This window comes from Cyprinus carpio, chromosome A2, assembly GCF_018340385.1.
Source record: "Cyprinus carpio isolate SPL01 chromosome A2, ASM1834038v1, whole genome shotgun sequence".
NCBI lineage: Eukaryota > Metazoa > Chordata > Actinopteri > Cypriniformes > Cyprinidae > Cyprinus > Cyprinus carpio.
The window spans coordinates 15,441,138-15,464,049 of record NC_056573.1 but is presented as its reverse complement, the minus strand read 5'-3'; the positions used below and the strand labels follow the sequence as shown (position 1 = coordinate 15,464,049).

General features: G+C 35.4%; 2 protein-coding genes across 2 annotated transcripts; one reads left to right on the top strand and one right to left on the bottom strand.

The window, feature by feature from the left end:
• The first annotated feature begins 8,164 nt into the window (after nt 1-8,164).
• Nucleotides 8,165-11,902, top strand: LOC109090164. Its single transcript, XM_042767832.1, has 7 exons — nt 8,165-8,279; nt 8,436-8,725; nt 9,422-9,479; nt 10,229-10,497; nt 10,534-10,555; nt 10,857-10,928; nt 11,424-11,902. The coding sequence occupies exons 1-7, from the start codon at nt 8,168-8,170 to the stop codon at nt 11,564-11,566; spliced, it is 966 nt and encodes a 321-aa protein (XP_042623766.1). The 5' UTR covers nt 8,165-8,167; the 3' UTR covers nt 11,567-11,902.
• A 1,018-nt stretch (nt 11,903-12,920) lies between these two features.
• LOC109075790 (STARD3 N-terminal-like protein) lies at nt 12,921-21,203 on the bottom strand. The gene is made up of 9 exons (XM_019091646.2): nt 20,992-21,203; nt 18,976-19,230; nt 18,763-18,840; nt 17,161-17,238; nt 16,906-16,959; nt 16,703-16,820; nt 16,459-16,557; nt 13,928-13,983; nt 12,921-13,839 (listed from the first exon to the last, which is right to left on the bottom strand). Exons 2-8 carry the CDS (start codon nt 19,147-19,149, stop codon nt 13,931-13,933), a joined length of 654 nt encoding a protein of 217 aa, XP_018947191.1. The 5' UTR covers nt 19,150-19,230; nt 20,992-21,203; the 3' UTR covers nt 12,921-13,839; nt 13,928-13,930.
• Nucleotides 21,204-22,912: the final 1,709 nt, after the last annotated feature.

Below are 22,912 nucleotides of genomic sequence, written 5' to 3'. Positions count from 1 at the left end.
AGTACAAGTGCCATGACAAGTCTCAGTTAGTCTAGCACAGAACACGTAGCCAGGTTTTTTTTGTTTGTTTGTTTGTTTTTTTCAAGAATATGATAGACAAGAAAAGAAAAAGTAAGTGCTAGTATTAGTTGGTTAAGTGCTGGCGAAAAAGGTGAGTCTTTAGATGTTTTTTGAAAATGAGTAAAGACTCGAATTGAGATTGGGAGGTCATTCCACCAGCTGGGCACAGTCCAGAAAAAGGTCCGTGAGAGTGTAAGGGAAACAGGTCAATTTAGCTCAAAGGGAATCATTTAAGATTTTAAAGGGAATTTGAACAGAATCACTGTTTCACGGCTGATCACTGAAACGGACAGCGATTCACTGAACGAGCCGTTTAACATCAAATCTGCGCTGGATATTAATATCCAAAGTATAGTGAAAACACTATTAATTAGCACAATAATAAGATCGGCAGTTTAAGACATTAACTTGTAAGCACAAAACACAAGATACTTCTCTTTTCAATATGAATAAGGCTTTATTAGAAAAATCTAAGACATATAAACAAATCTAACACATAAGCACATGCACTCACACATTCATACAAGTTGCAGGAAGATAGAACGTTAGGAAAGAATGAGTTTAAGAGAATGAAAATGTGAAATCCCAAGCAATTAATACAGAAATTGCATAGACATGAACAACCATCAGACACTTAATTAAAGAGTAACTAAACCCTAAACCAACTTTTTTTAGTTAATGATCTGTAAGAATGGGGCTTTATTAGTGCTGTTCATTGATTCGAGTAACGTTTTTGACATTTGAGTATAAAGTGTTTTAATTCTACAATATATGGTGTAAAAACATCTGAGTGCCGCCCTCTTCAGGTTGAACATTGGCTACTGCAGTTGATTTTTCCTATTGGATGTTTGGGGTGGTACATGACGTAAGTGGTGGCAGGTGACGTATGCAGTTTTTAGCTCACCACGCCCTTGGTACGAGCTACCACGCCCCTTGGCAGTATAAAACCATCTTGCTCCGTCAAAATCACTGTAGCGGCTGCTTCACTAGCATCGTCGGATGCCGATCGCGATGTGGGAGCTAAGACCGCAGTTTTCAGCCAGCGGCTCGAATTGATATGGCTCAGGCCCTGGCCCTGTGTCCACAGACACCTCGACATCCTCCACTTCAGGTGAAGATGGGGGAGAAAAGTCCTCTACTTCAAATTAACGCTCTTTTGCAAAGCTACTTGCGTCACTACAGTCACTCTCCATTTTAGCGACTCTGACAGCAGCTGTCAATTAATCCGTTACTGCGGGGTCTCAGGTTCACGCCCCATCCGCTCAGCCCCGCCCTCGGTTCATCCCCTCTATCTCCACTGTGCTCTGCCCACTTTTCAGCATTTTTCAAATATTGCCAGTGGGTGGAGTCAGGCTCTGACCAGGGGTTTAGTTACCCTTTAACCCTCGCATTGAGCTCCTCAATGAGGTTAAAATTATATTAGATAACTCCAGTACAGATCAGAGTCTGGAGGTATGTTACTTGAGATGCCTGTGTAACGGGGGTTCCCTTTGTTGTCGCTGAAAAGGGGGTTTCCCGAGGTTGCTGATTGGCTGGAAGTTCAGTAGTCGTTGAAGTGACGTCTTGGGAAGCCCGTGGTTGGGCGTTGGCTGACGATGCGGAGTTGTGGGCTGACTGAAGTTTCAGACGGGCACGCGAGGTCAGACTCTGAGACACAGCATTACAAAACTTAACTCAGAACACGAAACTCTCAAATGGAAAAGAAAAGAAACTAAAGTAAAAGAACAGAAGTAAAGTTTGACGAGACTAGGTGGTGTTTCTTCTCATCGTGGCTAAGTAGCAGCAGGCGGGCAGGCCGAAGCACGCTGGAACGGCGCTCGAAGAACGCTAAAAGTGATGACTAAAAGCATGGCTAAAAGCTAAAACTACAAGCCAAAGCTAAAAGCCGGCATGACTGATAGCAAAAGCTAAACGCAAGCTAAAAGCTAAAAGCAAAGGCTAAAAAGCAAAATTTTATGGTGTCCTGAGTATTTAAACTGAATTTAAACACACCTCAAATGTTGTCTTGACCAATTAGATATTGTCTTTTCTCGGGGTGTTGCGATGTTTGTCCCACCCATTCATAAATCATATGGAATTGTGATACATCAGGAAGATTACTTACAAAGCACTCTCATGTTATAAAATTGACATTATTACCATAATAAGAATATGATACATTTGACAAATAACTGATGGTCAGAAACGTTTCAAGCTAGAAGATTCGAACACACACATACTAAACATGAATATGACCCCTTAAGCTATTCAAGAGTTATTTAAAAAGACATACACAATAAGTGATTAGAAACATTATAGTCAAATGTGTGGGTTACATGTATGATATGGAGTTAAGCAATGGACTGATATCCATTTAGAAGTCTTTGTTTTGAGTTCATTTTGGTGCATATATGCATTGGAAGGCATTCTCTGTGCCATTCTGTGGAGTAAGGATATGTCCTGTGAAGACCAGAGAGGTTAACAGGTCTCCTTAGGAATTTCAGTCTGGTTCTGCTAGGTGGGGGGAAGTCAATCCAAAGAGCTTGTGATCATGATTACTATCATGGGTTTACATGTGATGGTCACGCTGTGCATCTCTTTGATTACTTGCCCCAAATTTGACAATCTCTTCTTCGAACTGAAATTGTCAATAATTGTTCTAATGGTGTTAATGTTGAAAGCTGTTCTGTGAAAGAGCTTGGTTGGTTATCTTGCTTCAGACTGTGGTGCTAGGAGTTGATTTACAACATCCTGTTGCCTTTCCGAGGAATTCGGCTTCTCTTGTTTCAACCATGCTCACGATCGAATCTTTAATTTGTCTGGTTCAGGCCTGATACGCTACAGAGTGATTTTGAACCTCTTTAGGATGGCACAACAAGGCGTGGTTCACTTGCAGAGCGCAAACTTCTGGAGGGCACATAAGATTGAACTAGTGAGATTAGGTATATTGGTGCCGTGCCAGTGGTCATCTTGTAGGCAAGCATCAGTACCTTGAATTTGATGTGAGCGGCTACTGGTAGCCAGTGTAACCTGATGAGGAGAAGAGTAAAGTGAGCTTTTTTGTCTCATTGAAGACAACCATCGCTGCTGCATTCTGGATCAGTTGCAGAGGCTTGATAGTACATGCAGGAAGTCCTGCCAGGAGAGCATTACAATAGTCCAGTCTGGAGAGCTTTGACAAGAAGTTCGGTTTGCTCTGACAGGAAGGGTATAATCTTCCTAATGTTGTATAAGGCAAATCTGCAGGACCGGGTCGTTGTAGCAATATGGTCTGTGAAGCTTAACTGATGATCCATCACAGTTCCTAGGTTTCTGGCTGTCCTGGAAGGAGATATGGTTGACGAACCCAGCTGTATAGAGTAGTTGTGATGAAACGATGGGTTAGCTGGAACCACCAGCAGTTCTGTCTTAGTAAGGTTGAGCTGTAGGTGATGGTCATTCATCCATCTAGAAATGTCACTCAGACAGGCTGCAATGCGAGCAGCTACCGTCGGATCATCTGGTTGGAATGAGAAGTAGAGTTGAGTGTCATCAGCGTAGCAGTGATAGGCAAAGCCATGCTTCTGAATGACAGATCCTAATGACGTCATGCAGATGGAGAAGAGAAGTGGTCCAAGTACTGAGCCTTGAGGAACCCCAGTAGCAAGTTGTTGTGACTTAGAAACTTCACCCCTCCAAGACACCCTGAAGGATCTATCTGAGAGGTAGGACTTAAACCACAGGAGTGCGGATCCAGAGATGCCCATCTTTCTGAGGGTGGACAGTAGAATCTGGTGATTAACGGTGTCAAAAGCTGCAGATAGATACAGCAAGATGAGTACTGAGGATTTTGAATCTGCTCTTGCCAGTCGCAGGGCTTCAGTTACCGAGAGCAGGGCAGTCTCAGTTGAATGGCCACTTCAGACTGTCGGACTGTCGAACTTGGAAACCACACCAACAATGTCCTTCTGCAGAAACAGAACGATAATAGTACACATTGTTCATGTTATATTGTGTATTTTTGTAGACTCCGGCATGAACAGCAAAAATTTTGTAGAAGCAAATGGGGGTTCGAACAAAGACTTACATCTCCTGTATTCCCCTATTTTTACTTAAACTCTTCTACAAACATAAATATTTAATTCAGATTGACTACCACCAGGGGCTTTAGAAGTTTCTTCTCCAGGTCAGATAACTGTTTGAGAGTGTTCTGAGCCACTCTGCTCTCCTTTCCAGCCGTATCAGTCAATTGAATGGCCTTCTCACAGATTTTGAAATTATACAGTTTGATTTAGATTACAAACTTCTCTTTATTGTTGTCCAAATCTTTGTTTGGATCATGATTAAAATGCAGTGGTTGCCTCTAATTTTCAGTGGCTACAGAGAGTCCTGCCTGTAATGCAAATGATTGTTTTGTGAACAATCCCTTTATCTCATATATCCTATACATATCTATACATGTCCAGACTCTCAGTTAGGTTGCCATTGATACAATTAGCTGTGCCATTATTTATAAAATGTACTTGTACTTTTGATACTCTAGTAGTTTTAACATCAGTTACTTAAATACTTTTACTTGTGTTTTTCTTATGAGCAACTTTAATTTTTACTTGATAGGTGAAATGCATCAGGAAATTTGAAGGCTCAAGTTAAAGATGAGATATTGGATTAATATTGGATTAATATAAAAAGTCACTTAGATAGTCATCCAGTTAAGAAAGTTCTGAAGGATTGTTGGGAATATGAGTATAAAAAATATCAAGCTTTGGATGGACTGCCAATGAGGAGGCACAGAATATGGGTATTAGTGACATCAATATTGCCCCTTTTCTGGCAACTTCAGCAATTCCTCCTTGGCTTTTCCCCATGCCTGTAGTTGACATATGAAGAAAAACATAACATGGAGAGAAGTATGTTAACAAATATAGCAGTACAGCAATACATTGAACAGACTTATTATAGCATATTGCAAATATACAAGGATGGCTCTTAAGATCCTGAATCTGGAATAACAGCAGCAGCAGTCTACATACCCCAGTTCAAAGTCAAAATTTCAAAAAGAATTTCAGATCATATATCTGTTTTTACCACAGAGACAGTATCAATATATCTAGCTCTTCAGTGGATAGAAGTACAGCCAATAAGATCAGTAATTTGTACAGACTCCCTTTCAGTGTTAAATAGCTTGCTAAGTGGAATTTCAACAGCAAGGCAAGATATGATTTTTGAAGTAATCCAGAGTCTATTTAGAATAAGACAATCTGGTCTTATGGTAAATTTCCTGTGGGTACTATCACATATGGGTGTGGAAGGAAATGAGGAAGCAGACCATCTGGCTAAACAGGCTCTGAAACATGCACAAATTGACATTAAATTGGCAATGAGTAAAGCAGAAGTAAAAGAGTTAATTGCAAATGAAATTAGAAAGAAATGGCAGAAGAAGTGGGATAGTGGAACAAAAGGTAGACACTTTCTTCATATTCAAGAGAAAATAATTCAAGAAAGAAGAAAGTTTGGCAACAGGAAAGAAGACGTTTTAATGCGTATTGGACATTGTTCATTAAATCAGTGTTTGTATTTAATGGGGAAGCATGAAACTGGAAATTGTGACAAATGTGGTCATGCAGAGTCAGTAGAACATGTACTTATAGAGTGTGATGCATATGAAGGAGCAAGATTTCAACTAAGTCAAGCATTAGGATCGTTTGGAATAAATAATTTGTTTGTCACTTCAGGTTCTGTTAGGAAATGGACCAAAACAGTCAAGAATATGTCATGAAGTTATTATTTTCTTAAAAGAAACAAGACTGATAAATAGAATTTAGGATACAGATATGTTAAATAAAGCATTATTTTTATTTATTATTATTATTATTATTATTATTTAGTGATCAAACTTTCAATCATTATGCGCTCCACACTCCTATCCAGTAGGTGGCAGGAATGCACCATTTAAGGTGGATTGCCAACAATGTGCTGTTGCGAAGAATCGAACGCAGCTGTTTTGAACGAACGCACCTTTTTTAAAAACCAAAAAGTTTCGTTGTCTGTTGCGAAAGTACAGATGTTCCTATCGTTGATAGCAGAGGAGCGGATCCAGCGAGAGCTTGATGGGGAGACACGGAATGATTTTTTTTTTATTAGGAGTCGTGGCAGTAGAGGCGGTGCAGCTATAAGTGAATAATCCCGCCCACTCTAAAGCGGTACTTAACTGCAGTGGAAACGCAAACCGTGCCGTGCCGAGTCGTACCACACAGTGGAAAAGTGCCATTAGATGGTCTTATGAGATTATGCAACACTTCTGAGACCTGAGAAAATTATCTAGACTATCAATAGCCAGAAATATTTGGTTATGTCTTTAATGTCAAAAATTTACTTTATATGAACATAATGCAAATTCTAGAATTTTTAACCACACATTGAAATGCTACTTCAGCTGCTTGGCTACTTGTTTTGTTTGGTGCTGGCAGTCCAAACAACATTTGAAATTGCATTCATTGCAGACTCACAGGCTGCTCCTATGTCACATTTAAAAGTGGTGGAAATGAAGAAATCCATCATTGAAATGCAAAAATCCTTGCAACAGACCCGGAAGAGAAGACAATGCTGAATAAAGTCGTAATTTTTGTTATTTTTGGACCAAAATGTATTTTCGATGCTTTAACAAATTCTAACGGACCCTCTGATGTCACATGGACTACTTTGATGATGTTTTTATTACCTTTCTGGACATGGAGAGTATACCGTACATACATTTTCAATGGAGGGTCAGAAAGCTCTCGGACTAAATCTAAAATATCTTAAACTGTGTTCCGAAGATGAACGGAGGTCTTACGGGTTTAGAACGAGGGTGAGTCATTAATGACATAATTTTAATTTTTGGGTGAACTAACCCTTTAAGGTAAACATAAGGGTTAAACTCATGTTACATCTGTCACTCAGATTAGCAATTAGTATGAGTGTACAGTAGGAAACTCAATAGCTTTACAACTGGCTGCTTATTGCTCACTGAAATTAATTCCACCTCAATCACAGAGAAAACACAGAAGATGTTCTCTGCCACCATGAATGCTATGCTCTTCTCATGCTTTCCTTTTTCCTGTTTATTCAGTTCACATGCAAAGGTGGGTCTTGATCAGAAACCACAAACTTTTCTCTAAACTTTATATAAACATACTTGTACTACTGTAGCTCAAACAGTAAATCATGGTTGATTCAGGGAATAAATAAAATTATAAAATGTATGAATGCAATGTAAGCTGTGACCACCAAATGCATAAATGTAAATGTTTACATTACATGGGAATTTCACTTTTATTTTTTCCGGATATAAAAACAACATAACCAAATTCAGCCTACCGTTCTTAAAAAAAACAAGCTTCCATCCTTAATGAACATCAATACAAACTCAGATTAGCATTTGGACGGGAAACAGCCTCCCACTTGTTACCCAAAACAGTATTTTTGTGAAGAAAAATGGTCCAAAAGCTGTCACAGGAGTGGTACCTTTTCATATACCTTAAAGGTAAATATTAGTTCCTGATTAGTCCCTAAAAGGTACATAGTACCTTTGGAAAAGGGTGCCACCCCAGTGACAACTTTTGTACCTTTATTTTTGAGAGTGAAATTTAAAATAACTCTTTTCTATATTAATCTATTTAAAAATGTAATTTATTCCTGTTAAAGCTGAATCTTCAGCAGTCATTACTGAAGTCTTCAGACATCATTCAGATATACTGATTTGGTGCTCAATAAACATTTCTTATTATTTTCAGTGTTGAAAACTGATGAAATGTCCATTAGAAACATTTCTGAAGTATCATGTGACACTGAGGTAATGGCAAAAAAAAATAAAGCTTAAAACAAAAACATTAAAATAATTACATAAAATAACATAAAACTTTTAACTAAATTTACTAAATATTTCAAAATTTTACTAATATTACTGTATTTTTGATCAGTTATGAAGCTTTGGCGAGCATAAGAGACTCCTTTCAAAAACATTGAAACCACCTATGCTGATTTTATATTTGTGAAATACTAAAGCACAAGAGTAGAAGCTGTAGAATCTGTCACATCTGAATCATGAACCACAAAACAATCTCAGATTAGCATGAAGGCCGGAAACTTAATATCATAAACCTCCCATATGACCTCCCCTCATCCCAGAATGAAGACAGACGCTCACCAGTCACTCTCTGCCATCATGAGTCTTCAAATGCAGTTATATTTTTTGTTTCTTATTTACCTTTTATGTAATGGTGAGTCTTCTCATTTTGAAGTTTTCAATATATACCATCGTTTTCTCTGTTATAATTTTCAAGTTATAAACATTAACTTGATATTTACATCAGCTGTTATATCTTACCTAGGGCAACATATGCTTTTAAGTCAAGTCTGATTGTTATTTTTTGCAGTGGATGGAAATGTGGAACTGCAACAGAAAAGCTCATTGATCAAATCTGTGGACAAGACAGTTGTTATAGACTGTAATTATCCATCAGACTGCAGTGGCTACATTCACTGGTATCAACTAAAGGAGGAAAACCCCTTAAGAAGAATATTATATTCATCAATTTCAGGTGGAGCCACAAACAATGATGCTGGTTTTGAATCATTTAAAATAGATAGGAAACCGTCAAATTTGGCTCTGAAAATACCTGAACTGAAAGAAGAGCACTCAGCGGTGTATTACTGTGCCTGCTGGGTCTCAGGCGGCACAGTAGTAATAAATATCAACACCCTGTACAAAAACTCAGCAGGCTTCCTGCTTTCATCTGAAACCACAAGCCATGATGACATAAAAACCATCTGTTAAACACTGAATCAATGAATTTTTATGCACTGAAAATAGTGTTTGCTGATGCTGAACACTTGGGAAAATAAGGACAAGGTTTAAAATGGGCAAGGAATGACATTTTGACTGTTGAAGGATAAATGTGCTGATGAATAATAAGAAACTGTAAGCTGTAGCATTTAAGGAATCAACAGAATTGAAAAAGCTGCTCCGATAAGCAGACAAAAGGCCTTCACTTAAATTAATAGTTTAATTAACTGATTATTATTAAAAAAAAAAAATTCTAAAAGTTTAGTGGACTCCCCTTAGCCACAGACCACTGTTTTTCCACTGTTGAGTCAAGTCCCAGCTTGTTTTCTGGCCATGAGTCTGTTGGAAGACTCATGCAGTCCCTAATGGTAACAGTGTGATATGGCACACAGTTATTGCTGGATTTGTTCACTGCAGAAGTCATTTAAAAGTGTTTTAGCACCTCAGTGACAAAAATCAAAATTAATATTCATTTTTTTCTTTCTTAGCCAATATTAAAGATTCTACAGGGATGTTCCACAACATGAAGCAACAGCAGAGGCTCTTTTGCACAAGCTGCACCTTTTTGCTCAAGAGCAAATGACTGTGGGAGACAAGAAAGTCTTTGGTTCGGGTACTCGACTTTATGTGACAGGTAAGGAAAAATTCATATAATTAAGGTCTTCTAGGCAGATTTTAAGCATTGCCAACTTAATTTCACACCAATTACTTGTGTAATTCAGCTGGAGACAGAGAGAAGAATAGCTAGAAAAGCAATTCCATACTGCTTAACTAGTGTGCTTGTTTGCGTAAAAAGGAGAAAATATGTTAAAGTCATAGTTCACGCAAAATGAAAAGCCTGTCATCATTTACTTACCCTTGTATCAAACAAAAAGAATAAATTAAAAAAAAAGTAAAAAACAAAAAATTATATATTGATAAAAAATGTTGTTTTGAAAATAAAAAGTGTTGTTTTCTGTGTTGAGCCTTCCATTGTACAAACAGAAACAGTAGAAACATTCTTCAAAATATCTTTTGCAGTAAATAGAAGAATAAAGTCATGGATTTTGAATGGCATGAAGGTGATGGTGACAGTTTTTATGTGAACTATCGCTTTAAAATAGTGTAGACCATCAGGAACAATGGTCTAAATCAATTATATAACAGGCTAGAAGGTTTTGGGTTGTTCAGAAGTATTTGTAATAGACTTAATCTGAGTGGGCAACTGGATCAAAAGATTTGGATCTGGAACTCGGCTGATTGTAACTGGTAGGAAACAGTGTCAGATTTTCTTCAAATGCATAAAATTATATAATTTTTAAGTAAAAACTTTGCCAGTCATCCTTTTTTTTTGCTTATTTGCTCACTGATGAATGAAGCTATGTTCAACGTGTTTCTCTTAAGGTCCAGGAAACACGGTTGAGTCACCAAAGGTGTCTGGATACCTACCGTCAAAGAAATACAGTGACAAACATGGCAAACAGACAATGTTATGCCATGCAAGTGGCACGGTTCCTTACTTGGTGAAATTCACATGGGCAAAAAAGAGCGAAACAGAAGAATGGACGGCTGTACCAAAGGAAGATGTTGTGGAACAGAGTTACAAAGATAAAAAAATTGTGACAAGTATGATGATTGTAGATAAAAACACGGCCGAAAACAACAGCTACAAATACAACAAAACCAATGAATAAAAAATTTAAAACAACAAAATACTTGAAATGAAGAGAGGTAATTTGAAGAAACTTTTACTAAAAACAAATATCAATAAAAAAAATAATACAACACAAATGATACTATACAAGAAAGAGAGCTTTGATTATAAATAATTATTCCTTATTATATATTGAAACCTCATTAAAACCTTAATTAAATCAAAGAATTAATAAAGAATTCATTATAATTGAAATTGTTTTTATTTGAATGAAACATTACAGTGTTAACATATGGATGAAACTGTAAAATTGTATGACATTATATAGAAATACATGTGTGTGCATTTAATTTTTGTGACTGTATTGTTATATTTTAGAAGACATTAAAACAGCAAAGGGACCTAGCCCAACATGTCCACCCGACTCTGAGGAGACCATGCAAATATCAGGTGAATAAATTAATATATATATATATATATATATATATATATATACATACACATAAATATAGATACATTTGGATGGATTTTTTTAATTTTTTTTTACTATTTTTGTATTTCAAAATCTAAAAACCAAAATTTAATCATTTAAAATATATTTTGCCTGGATCAGTTAAAATCATTTGTGTGATCATTTGTACATTTTCTTTTTATGCTTCATGAAGTCATTTAATCGAATATTATGATGATTATAGAGTCACTGAACTATTCTGATCTAACTGATCCTATTTGTCTTAATACTGTTATTCACATTGTACTTTAATGGACCAAAATGAAAAAACTTACGTTGTCAAAACATTCCTGCTAAAACATTGAATTCACATATATTGTTAAAACATAATTTACACAGATATGTTATGCGTGGTACCTATACGGTATGAATAAAATTATTAACATATAAATGTTTTTATTAATAACTGTTTTTTATTTTTTGCTTTATTACAGGAGATTCAGAGCAAATATCCAGTCTGTACGTGTTTGTCTATGCATATGGTGTCATGATCATGAAGAACGGACTGTATTTTTGTGTTGTGTCTATCTTTCTTTTAAAGAGAAAAGCTGGAAGAAAGAAAGACGAAAGCTCTTAGAGATTTAATGCTAAGATAAGATAAATATCAAGCAAGCAAAGGTTTATTAGCATGTTTCGCTGACTAAAGAATAGATGCGTATCTGCAGCTATGTTATCTCTGCTTAACCATATTGCTTTTAAATTCATTGTAGATCTGCTTTGCACAATTTATTTTTGCATCTTTGAAATGCGATATTTAGATTTTTTTTTAAAAAATGTGTAATGTACCCAAATTTAAAATGCATTTTATTTTCACATTGTATTCTGTTTTCTTGCATTCTCAGAATAAAATCTGCTCATAGAATAAATGAAATGTTATTTTTAGGTGTGTAATAAAAGGAATTCTCTATATAAATGCACTTTTTTAATAAATCATCATAAAAATAAAAATTAAATGATCATTTAAAAAGATGATTGCCTTTATGCATTTTATCCTAGACATGGGATAATCAAAATACCAATAAAATATGGTATCAGATAAGTATTTAATTAGGTGCCAATAATACTATAATAATAATACTATAATAATAATAAATACTATAATAATAATAATACTAAACTTCACTATTAAAATGTCTGCTAAATTATTTTAACTAACTGTATTAGTTAACATAAACTAACTTCAGTAACACTTTACAATCTTTAATTAGTTAACAGTGTTTAACTGTATTAGTTAACATGAACTAAGCATGAACAATACTTCTACAGCATTTATTTGATCTGAGTTAATGTTATTTTTAACATTTACTAATACATTATTAAAATCAAACGTTTTATTTGTTAACATTAGTTAATGCACTGTGAATTAACATGAACTAACCATGAATAACTGTATAATTATTAACTAACATAAATAAAGATGAATAAATACTGTAACAAATGTTTTATTCGTTGTTTGTTCGTTAGTTAATACATTAACTGATGTTAACTAATGAAACTTTATTGTGAAGTGTTACCAATTTTTCTATTTAAAATGTACTAAAAAAAACTGAATTACACTTTATTTGGTTTACTACACTACAAAAAAACATTTCTTGTATACGCATTAAGTACGTTTAAAGATCAAAACCCTTGACACGAATGTGAAAACATCCCGATGGTGATTGAAACTGCTGTGGTAGGAAAATGTGGTTGGGTATGTACACACCACAAGCGGAGGCGCTTACTGGAAAGAAAACATGCAGCAGTTTAACCTCAGTATGATTGGCTGATAATTTATTAGCGGCTGCAGGGTGTTTGTCTTGTTAATCTAAGCTGTTATTTGTGGGCGAGGAGGTTGCACTATCCGTGAGAGCACAAGCTAGCTCTCAGCTGGGGCTTCCGCTCCCCTCTTCCGCTTTCAGGCTGTAGAAAGGCATGCATAAAGACTCACATTTAATAAAAGCAGTACTTGTTTTAATGCATAACGAAAGAAGAATACAATCTGCCATCATCTTGCACACTTGAGGCTTTGTGAAAAGTACATACTGTGTGGAGATTCTTAAATTCCGGAGGTCCCAGACCTGCAGCGGGCACATAAGCCCTTATTCAGTAAGCATGGCACAAGTTAACTCAACAGGAAGTCGATTTCTTCTACTTACTTAGGATGATTTAGGAATGCTTCCTGAAGTGGACCCAAAAAAACAAACAAACATAAAAGCATAACAAATCCATGCATCATTACAAGTCATATATTTCTTCATTTAAGTGTGCTTCATGCAAAACTTGGCAAGTCCTTTATTTTACAAATAAATCAAGCCTCTATCATCTCTCTGTTCATTCTAAAAACTCACAGACTGGTAGAAAACGCATAAAAAAAAAACAGATGGGATAAAAATTAAATATTCTCACATGGATGAGTGGCAGTGTAGACCTGAGACTATACTGCTATTCACATTTAGGTCCTCTCCAGTGATGTATGTGAGATCAGAGTTAATACACATATGGAGCTCATAGCATAAACGTGAGACGGCAGTCGTTTTGTTACACAGAAGCAGTTGAAGTGTCATGTGAAAACAAGCTAAATGTTTGATGATTAAGTTCAAAATACACATTAAAATCCTTCATTTTTTCAATCCGTACTGCATAAACTATAGTTGTTTTTTTTTGTTGTTCAGTGGAAAAAACTTAAGACACAAAAAAATTGATTGCACTATCTATCTGTCTCTATCTGTCAGATAGAGACAGATAAACAAACTGCTGATCATGGTGATAGTAGATCTAAGGCAGAGTGACTGTCTAGTTCTGGTCACATGTTAAGACACACGGCCTGAGGTCGAGCAGCGCCGGAAGAGGCTGTTGTACTCTGAGCTCCTAATAAAAAGAGCAAAATAACAACCTATTATTTACATTAATTAGATTAGATCAACTGAGGAAGAAAAACACTTAATAATATTAATACCTGCTAGACGATGGGCTTCTCAAGATCATGTTTATCATCAAGGTCTTCATCAGAGTCTACAGAAGCAAAAGATCATATTAGTGTGATTAACATCAGTGTTCGCAATTAGAACATGGCTGTTGTTTGCACACAATAAACAAGCCGAAAAAAAAAAAAAAAAACACAGTGAAGATGTTTTTATAAATGCACAAGGTATGTAATATTCATAAAAATATTCAAGCTTTAAATTTTTTCCTATTAATAAAGTACACATAAATCTGTTGTTTGAGATGCTTTTCTAAGCAACAACTGAAATAATATTGAAAAATGAAAAACATACACACACACACACACACACACACACACACACACACACACACACACACACACACACATACATAAATGTTGGAGTATTCATTCTTTTTAAAAGCTCTGTTTACCCAGATGAATAACGTCTTTCTGAAAAAAATCAGCACAGTAAAGTGATCCTTTTTTTAGCATGTAAATATAAAGCATACAAAGGCACAGAGTAATGCAAAGACATGTGCGATTATTTAAAATGAATGCAGAAAACACAAAAGGGACACATACTGTAGCAATGTCAAAAAGATTTTAGTTGCCCACAACGGACTGGACACTGCTGATGCAATTATCAAGAAGTGCAAAGAATGAAAAGAGAAGCACAAACAAACCAAACAAAATAAAAAAGCTGTCAAACTAGAAATACTGTTAATACAAAAATCTAGAGATCTAGATTTTTTTAGGATTCTTTAAAGATTTTGTTTGCAAGATTATAAATGTCTTTAATGTCACTTCTGACCAGTTTATTGTATTCTTGCTAAAAGTAGTATTCTTTTATTTCTTAAAAATCTTACCACAAACTGTTACTTACTGAACCCAAACTGTGAACATTAGTGTTTGTAAAAGATAACATTAGTATAAGAATGTTTTTCTCCTCAGCTCTTGGCTGTGTTTTGCAGCCTTGATTCTGGCCTATGCAGTTAAAAAAAAAAAAAAACTTTTGAACAGAGTGTGTGTGTGTGTGTGTGTGTGTGTGTGTGTCTGTGTGTATATACATATACATACATACATACACTAGGAAATTACAGGATTTAATATTGTGAAACTTTACAAAAATACATGAAATTACAGGATTTAATATTGTGAAATATTATTATGAATTAAAAATTATGTTTTATATTTTAATATACATTAAAATACAATAAAATCCAATGTAAGCAAGACTTAAAAAATAATAATAATTAGAAAAGATTTGTATTTTGAATAAATGCTGTTCTTTTTAACTTTTTATTCATCGAAGAATCCTGAAAAAAAGTTTCAAAAAAAATATTTGGCAGCAAGACATATACGATAATTCTAATAATAAATCAGCATATTAGAATGATTTCTTAAGGATCATGTGACACTTTATACTGGAGTAATGGCTGATGGAAATTCAACTTTGCATCACAGAAATAAATTATATTTTAAAGGATATTAAAACAGAAACCATTATTTTATATTGTTATAACATTTTGCAAGATTACTGTTTTTTTCCCCTTTATTTATGATCAAACAAATGCAGCCTTGATGAGCATAAGAGACTTCTTTAAAAAACATTACAAGTCTTTCTGATCCCAAACTTTTGACCGGTAGTGTACATACATACATATACATACATATCCATATGTGTGGAGTAGATATTGAAACAGATTTTGTGTGAAAATATATCATAAAAGTGGTCCATTTTGTTGAAACATCTTATAACTGTATAAGGAGGCAGGTGGTAAAACGGATCACCAGCATGGGGCAAAAGTTATTATACAAATACTTTAACTAAAGTTATACGTTTAGAATAGTTTTGAATAGTATCTAAGGTAACAGTTGTAAAAGTTTGTCCTGTTTCCTGTTTATTTTGTTAAATAAAATAATTTATTTTTGTTTAATAAATACACCGTCATTAAAATATTCATTGTCCAGAATCAAAAATATAAAAATAAATAAAGATTCAGGAAGCACTGGAGAAGATTACATAATAATTAAATGTGGTCTTACAGTAGTAACAATAAATACAATATTTTATTATATGATATGATTAATATAATATTATAAATATGGTGGTTATCTCTGAGGTGGACACCCAACTTAATATATGATATTTGCCATACAAATAATACATTTTAGTGTGTATTACATATAAAATTATAATGGAGCAAAATCTACAATTTATTACTAGGGAATTGTATATTTTCGCAAAGCTCTTTAATACAGCTGCAACACCTCTAAATACATTTTTCCTTTAATATCTCAAACTGCTCACCGCAGTGCACCTGAGCTCTGACAGTGGCATTTCCTGGAAAATATGTGTCTGTTAATGTTGTATAAACGTGGTGAGAACATTATATCTCTCGTTTGTAACCGTGATCTGTTTAAATAAACGATGACTACAAAAAAAAAAAAATGTAACAAACACATGACTGTAGGTTTCCGTGTGGCCCTGAGAACCATTTCCATGCTTGTCCTGCTAGTACTGAACAGTAAGTCATTAGTACCTGCCATGGACTCAGGAGGAGAGTAGAACTGGCCTTCTGAAACGGGTCCTGGGTACAAAAGAGGTTCTCGATCTAGTGCATTCTGCACTGAAAGATACCCTATCACACAGGACACACGTGTTAGCTAAACACTGCAACACTGACCTACTGTAAGAGCAAATGAGTCCCAATCAGCATAAGTTATAATGTCATCTATGTCCATTAGCATTTACTGATCATAGTTATCATAGTATTATATTCTCACTGATTTCATCACCAGCCTCCTGGGGCAGGACTTTGAAGTCCAGCAGCCACGTCTCTATCCACGCCAGAATGAAGGATAGAATGGGCAACAAATACCCAAACGCTCCCTGTGACAGAAGCTGGAAAACAGAACGACATTGTTGGTCAATGCAAACAATGTATTAATCTCTTAATAAAAAAAGTTTAATGAAAAACATCTCATACCTTTGATACAACTACTTTCACTATTAAAAAACCAGTTGTAATTGTAGTAGTTATCTGTAATGAAGAAATGTAGAGATATGATGATCATTGAATTCAATTTTAAAACCATACAATTATACGTTTAAGTGAAGCTTAGTCGAATTATTTTGATCAAGCAACTCTTTATATAACTCAATAACGTGCACATTATTGGTGAGTAAAGCAACAGTGCCCTCTGGTGGAGAATGGAGAAATATAAAGTATTTAGCCACTTACCGCAATGGCCCACCAATGGCGCAGTTTACACACTGCATAGGCTAGAATCAAGGCTGCAAAGCGGAACACAGCCAAGAGCTAAGGAGACAAACATTCATACGCTAACATGATCCTTTGCTTCCATATATACAACACTGATAATAAGTCATTTCTTTCTTTCTGGTTTCTTGATCACTGAAGGGAGGATCATGTGACGCTTTAGACTTGAGTAATGGCTGCTGAAATTTCAGCTTTGCCATCACAGGAACAAATTTGATTTTAAAAAATATATAAAAACAGAAAACATTTTACATTTTAATAATATTTGACAATATCACTGTATTTTGCAGCCTTGGTGACCATTAAAGTCTGAAAACTTTCGCATGGTAGTGTATGTAACACACTTTTATGTTCTATCAATCTTTCAGGTCTATCAACATTTCATAAACGATTTGTTACATTAAAACCTCAGTTTAAAGAATGCTGTGAAGTAGCATTTTAAAAATGGCAGCACTGTGTATTAGCATAAATCTAGACCACACAACTGCTTACACGGCAAAGTCATTTCCCAAATACAGAGTTGTCTTGAAAAAATAGTAACAAGAACAACAGCTTTTTTTTTTTTTTACCGTATCACACTATAACAGGAACTCTCACATTTAAAAATATATTTTTTTAAACTCTCATTTCAGTGCACCAAAGAACTAGGTGTGTATATCAAATAAACAAGCCTCTTTATAAGCATGTGACCCCTAGATAGAAGGGTTAAATAGCTCAATTCTGTCATGTTGTTCCAAACCTGTAAAAGGCTTTCCTTCTTTGATTAAGAAGATACTTAAAAAAAAATGTCATACAGTGAAAGTCAGTAAAGTTCTTTGTTGTTTTGTACGCCACTGATTTACAGTATATACACAAAACATTCTTCAAAATATATTCCTCTGCGTTCCACAGGAGAAAAAAAAAAGTCATACACATTTGGAACGCCATCAAGGCGAGTAAATGATTACAACATGTTCATTTTCAGGTGAACTATCCCTTTTAGATCATTAATGCCCGGATTCACAAACAAGGCTTAAACCTAGTCCCAGACTAAAATGCATGATTGACTGAAAGCAGCTTGCACTGACATGAAATAAAATTCAAATATGACATGAAATTAAAATATGTGTGCCACTGATTTGTATCAAAATGCACACCAGTAATGTTTTTTTTCTAAGGCACATTTAAAAAAAAAAACTACTTAAATGTCCCAATTTAACTAAGGCCTAATCCTGGCTTAATCTAAGCCCTGTCTGTGAAACCAGGCCTAAGTTTTCCTGGGCAGAAACTGTGGTTGAAAGAGCGTAAGTGAGGTCATATGTTAAGTGAGAAGAGTCATCCTTGAAAAGGGAACTGTGGGATGGTCTGGCCCTGATATTTTACCACCACCAGTTTCATCATTATTCACAGCTTTAAAGGCTGGTGATGTAATATATTTTAAAAAGCAGGTCTTATTTACTTGTGCAATAGGTTAGGAATTCCCAAACCTTTTTCTCAGCAAAACCCATCTGACCTAAAATATTTACTTGAAATTCCTTCTCAAATGTTAAGGTAATATTCCTGAAATAGAGGGTATGTACTTACAAATATGTCAAAAAAAGATTGGTGGTAATCATATTCCAACACCTCTTTCCTCAGCTGCTCTTGTATTCCTCCGTTGACCTGGATAACAAAATACAAATAAAATGCAGTGCAACTAAATCAGTATTACACAGGTGTTTTTCACATACATTTAAAAGATGTTAAGAACTTCACATTGTTAATAATATCTCATGGAAATGTATTACTACAACATACATTGAGCTCAATGATCCACAGCAAGGTGACAAACAAAAGGTCAAAGGTCACAAACAAGCAAAATGTTCTTCGGACATCAGAGATGCACTTCTTCTCTCCTTCATAGGACTCGATACGGGCAGAAATGGGTGTTGAGTTAATGTTGCCCACACTGCTGCTGCACTGGCTGTCCATGACTCGTCCGTCTCGTCCGCTCGTGTCACTCCATCCACACTCACTCTTCTGGAGAGGCAGACTCTGTAGTCATGCCTAGTTCTGAAATACATGCAAAGTGGAGGCATTTTATACGGCGATCAAAGGTTTATAGTTATTACTGTCATTTGATCAGGACTTTGTGATGTCTTAAAATAAAATCAACAAAACCATCAAACATTCTGTAGAGTCACTGAGTGGATATACTCAAAACACACACACACACACAAATAAAGAAAGAAAGAAGTGATGAAACAGTGCAAAAAACTGGGTTACAGGAAAAAAAAATCCCATTCATTTTATCCATAGGGGAATTGATTTTTAACTATTTAAATTTTTAAAACTTTAAAGGCAGATCTACTGTGAGTTACAATATTGTTGACTGTAGGATTCATGGTTTTGTTCAAGCTAACAGTCTGCATTATATCAACTTATTTTTAAATAAGCGTGTTTAACAGCTGAATTCCTGGTGAAAAACTACATTACCCATGATTCTGCGAGAAATCTCCACCAATCAGAGAATCGAAACACCAAATTACACCAAAAGAACACTTTATTTTGAAATAATACTTAATTGTTGTTTCTATATACACAATTGACATCTTTGAAACAATATTTTTATATTCATCTGTTGTTTTAATTAAAGTCATTAAGTAGACGGTCTTGTCTTTTTGTCCAATTTCCAAATACTTTTGGCATCAAATCGAGGTTTGTAAAGTTGTAATTCTCCTCGCAGCTGGTTGGCTTATAATGCTTTAACAGAGAACTATGGGGAAATATGAATTGGAAAAACACTTCAGAACCTAAGCTGCTGAAAAAGAAGGTGGGAACTGTTGCCCTCCATTACACGCCTCTTTGGAATACTTGCCCATGACAACAATGTATAACCAACCCTGATAAGTAACTTTGAATAATAGTTTCAACTTAAATTCATATTTTGGGGCCATATAATATTAACTCTTGAAGTAGTTGTGTAATAAGCAGGATTAAAATCATGATGAAAACATAACAATGTTCTAACTTGTTTTAAATCATGTCACTTGAGAATTACACAGCTATCAGCCAAAAGCCTTTAAGTGGATTAATCCTGCTAAAATCAACAAAGCATGCTGTAATTCAGTTTTGATCACAGCTGCAAGGACTGTTGTGGTGAGTGAACAGTACCTAGGCTTAATTATAGTAACTATGAAAATGTAGTCCAGCCAGTCATATCAGGAAGTACTGCAAAAAAACATTAAAAAAAAAAAAAAACAGGCAAGAGTTTAAGAGAACAGTAACTGTCTGTTCCTCTTACTGATGTCGTTTACTGAAAAACAACCAGCACAGGAATTCTCATGCCTTATGGACTGCATAGTTTGCATATCACTCTGTAAGACAGACTTAATTAATTACACTAGGCATGATATTTGCTTACCCTAAAAAGACATACACGTTACAATTCATTTTATAATATGAAAAATTGAAGTATATAACGCAATTATCTCGAACTAGTTTTTGTTTATGGTGTGAAATGGTTATTTCAGAGCTCTGCCAAACCAATTTGCATGCTTTGGGCTAGCATGATGATAATACAGCGGTATAGCAGGAAAAGCAGCGCGAATTGCACAAAATTTGAAACACAGTGTCATAATTATACACCACTAATGTCTATCATGCCAACTTAAATGTTAACGAGCGAAATGAACAATCCTACACTCACAATCTCTTATGAAAACAATCTATCCGGTTACATCGAGTCTATTTACAGAACACCACAGGCTCATTTCTTGTCATATTAGCATTGGTCTATCAAAATAAATGAGAGCTATCGATCCTGTCGCTTACCTTGCTGTGCAATCCTATAAAATTACGCCTTGTATTACAGTCAACCAAAATAAATCGGTGAGGATCTACCCGTTTCGTTAAAAATTCCGCACCATATAACGACTCTCGTTCCAGTCATACAGGAAATAGTGTGATGTTGTTTTGAAAAGGGAATTCTGGGATATGTAGTAGAATCCGGAGGATCGTCAGGCCTGTTCACTGTTCGACTGTAATTCATTCAAAAAATACAGTTCTCCTCAAGAAACCACAGGTGTAGTTCATCACATTAAGTGTGGAAAACTGAGAGTCCAAATCTTTTTTGTCTTGATTTTAAACAATGTGTCTAAATATAATTTCAGTATTCTTTTGGTGAAATATTTAATGTGATAATGTAGGCTATTTAATGCAAAGACATAGATGTTTTAGTTTTTGAGTCACTGTATTCTTGTATCAAACATTACTTGATAACATTGTTAACTCATGTCCTTTTATAATGTTAATTATCAAGGTACAGTGAGTATAGAAAATAGCTGCAATATTTGCGCACTCTTCTTTGCAGAACTACTCAAGTTCAGTTAAATTTGATGGTGACTGTTTGTGGACTGCAGTTTTCAAGTCATTCCACAGATTTTCAATGGGGTTTTCAAGTCTGGGCTCTGACTAAGCCATGCACATCTCCTTCAACCGCTGTGTGGTCAGTTTTGCTGTGTGCTTTGGGTCATTGTCATGTTGGAAGGTAAACCTTCTAACCATTGAAAACTTTCTGGCAGAGAGCAGCACATTTTCCTCAAGAATTTGACGGTATTTTGCTCCATCCATTTTTTTCTTCTATCCTGACAAGTGCTCCAGTTCCTGCTGCAGAGAAACACCCCCATGACAGGACATCACCACCTCCATACTTTACTGTAGGAATGCTGTTATTTGGATGGTGAGCTGTATTGGATTTCTGCCAGAAATATTGTTTGGTGTTGAAACTAAAATTGAATTCTTTGGCCTCATCTGCCTCAGAATGTTCAAGGTGTGTTTTGGCAAAGCTCAGTCGTGACTGAATGTGGCTTTTCTTGATGAGTGGCTTTTTTCTCGCAACCCTCAAATACAAACCACATTTTTCTTGAGAATTCTATGATATTGTTGTCACATGCATACAATGACCACTCTTTGTCATAAATTCCTGCAGCTGCTTCAGAGTTGCTGTAAGCCTCTTGGTCTTGGTAGCCTCTCTGATCAGTTTCCTTCTGGCTCTTTCATCCAGTTTGGAGTGATGTCCCGATCCACGGAGGGTCTGTGTTGTACTAAATACCTTCCACTTCTTAATAATATACTTCACTGTGCTTCTAGGCATTGATAAAGCCTTTAAATTTTTTTTATCCATCTCCTGACTTGTGGCTGTCCACAACTTTACTCCAGAAATCTTTTGACAGTGCCTTGCCACCCATAGTTGATTGTTTTATTCAGTTGCACTACCAAGGACTGAAACGCTCCAGGAAAGGCCTTTTCATGCTGAGCTAATCAAAATGACCACAGCTGGTCACAGTTGAAAGTCAAATGGCTTTTGCGTGAAAAGGTGATTAGCTATACCTGATTGAGTTTACAAGTCATTTCAGGAGGGGGTGATCCTTTATCTCTTTCACTTGGATGTTATAAGTTGCACTGAATCAGTACAGCTGGATAAAACATAAACTGTGTCCGTCTTCATTTCAGGCTGCAAAGCAACAAAATTTGATTATTTAAAAGATGGGTAATTCTTTTTTATACCCACTGTATACAGTAGTGACATGCACATGAAGCCTCTTGAAGCACTGAGGCTTTCCTCTAACAGTTTCAGTAAAAGATTCAAAGCTTCAAAATTGTGTGTTGGTTAGTAAAAAATAAAGCAGCCAAAGGCCTTCATAACACTTGTATGACTGGGTATTTAAAATGTAAAGGAATAAGTCCAATTTAA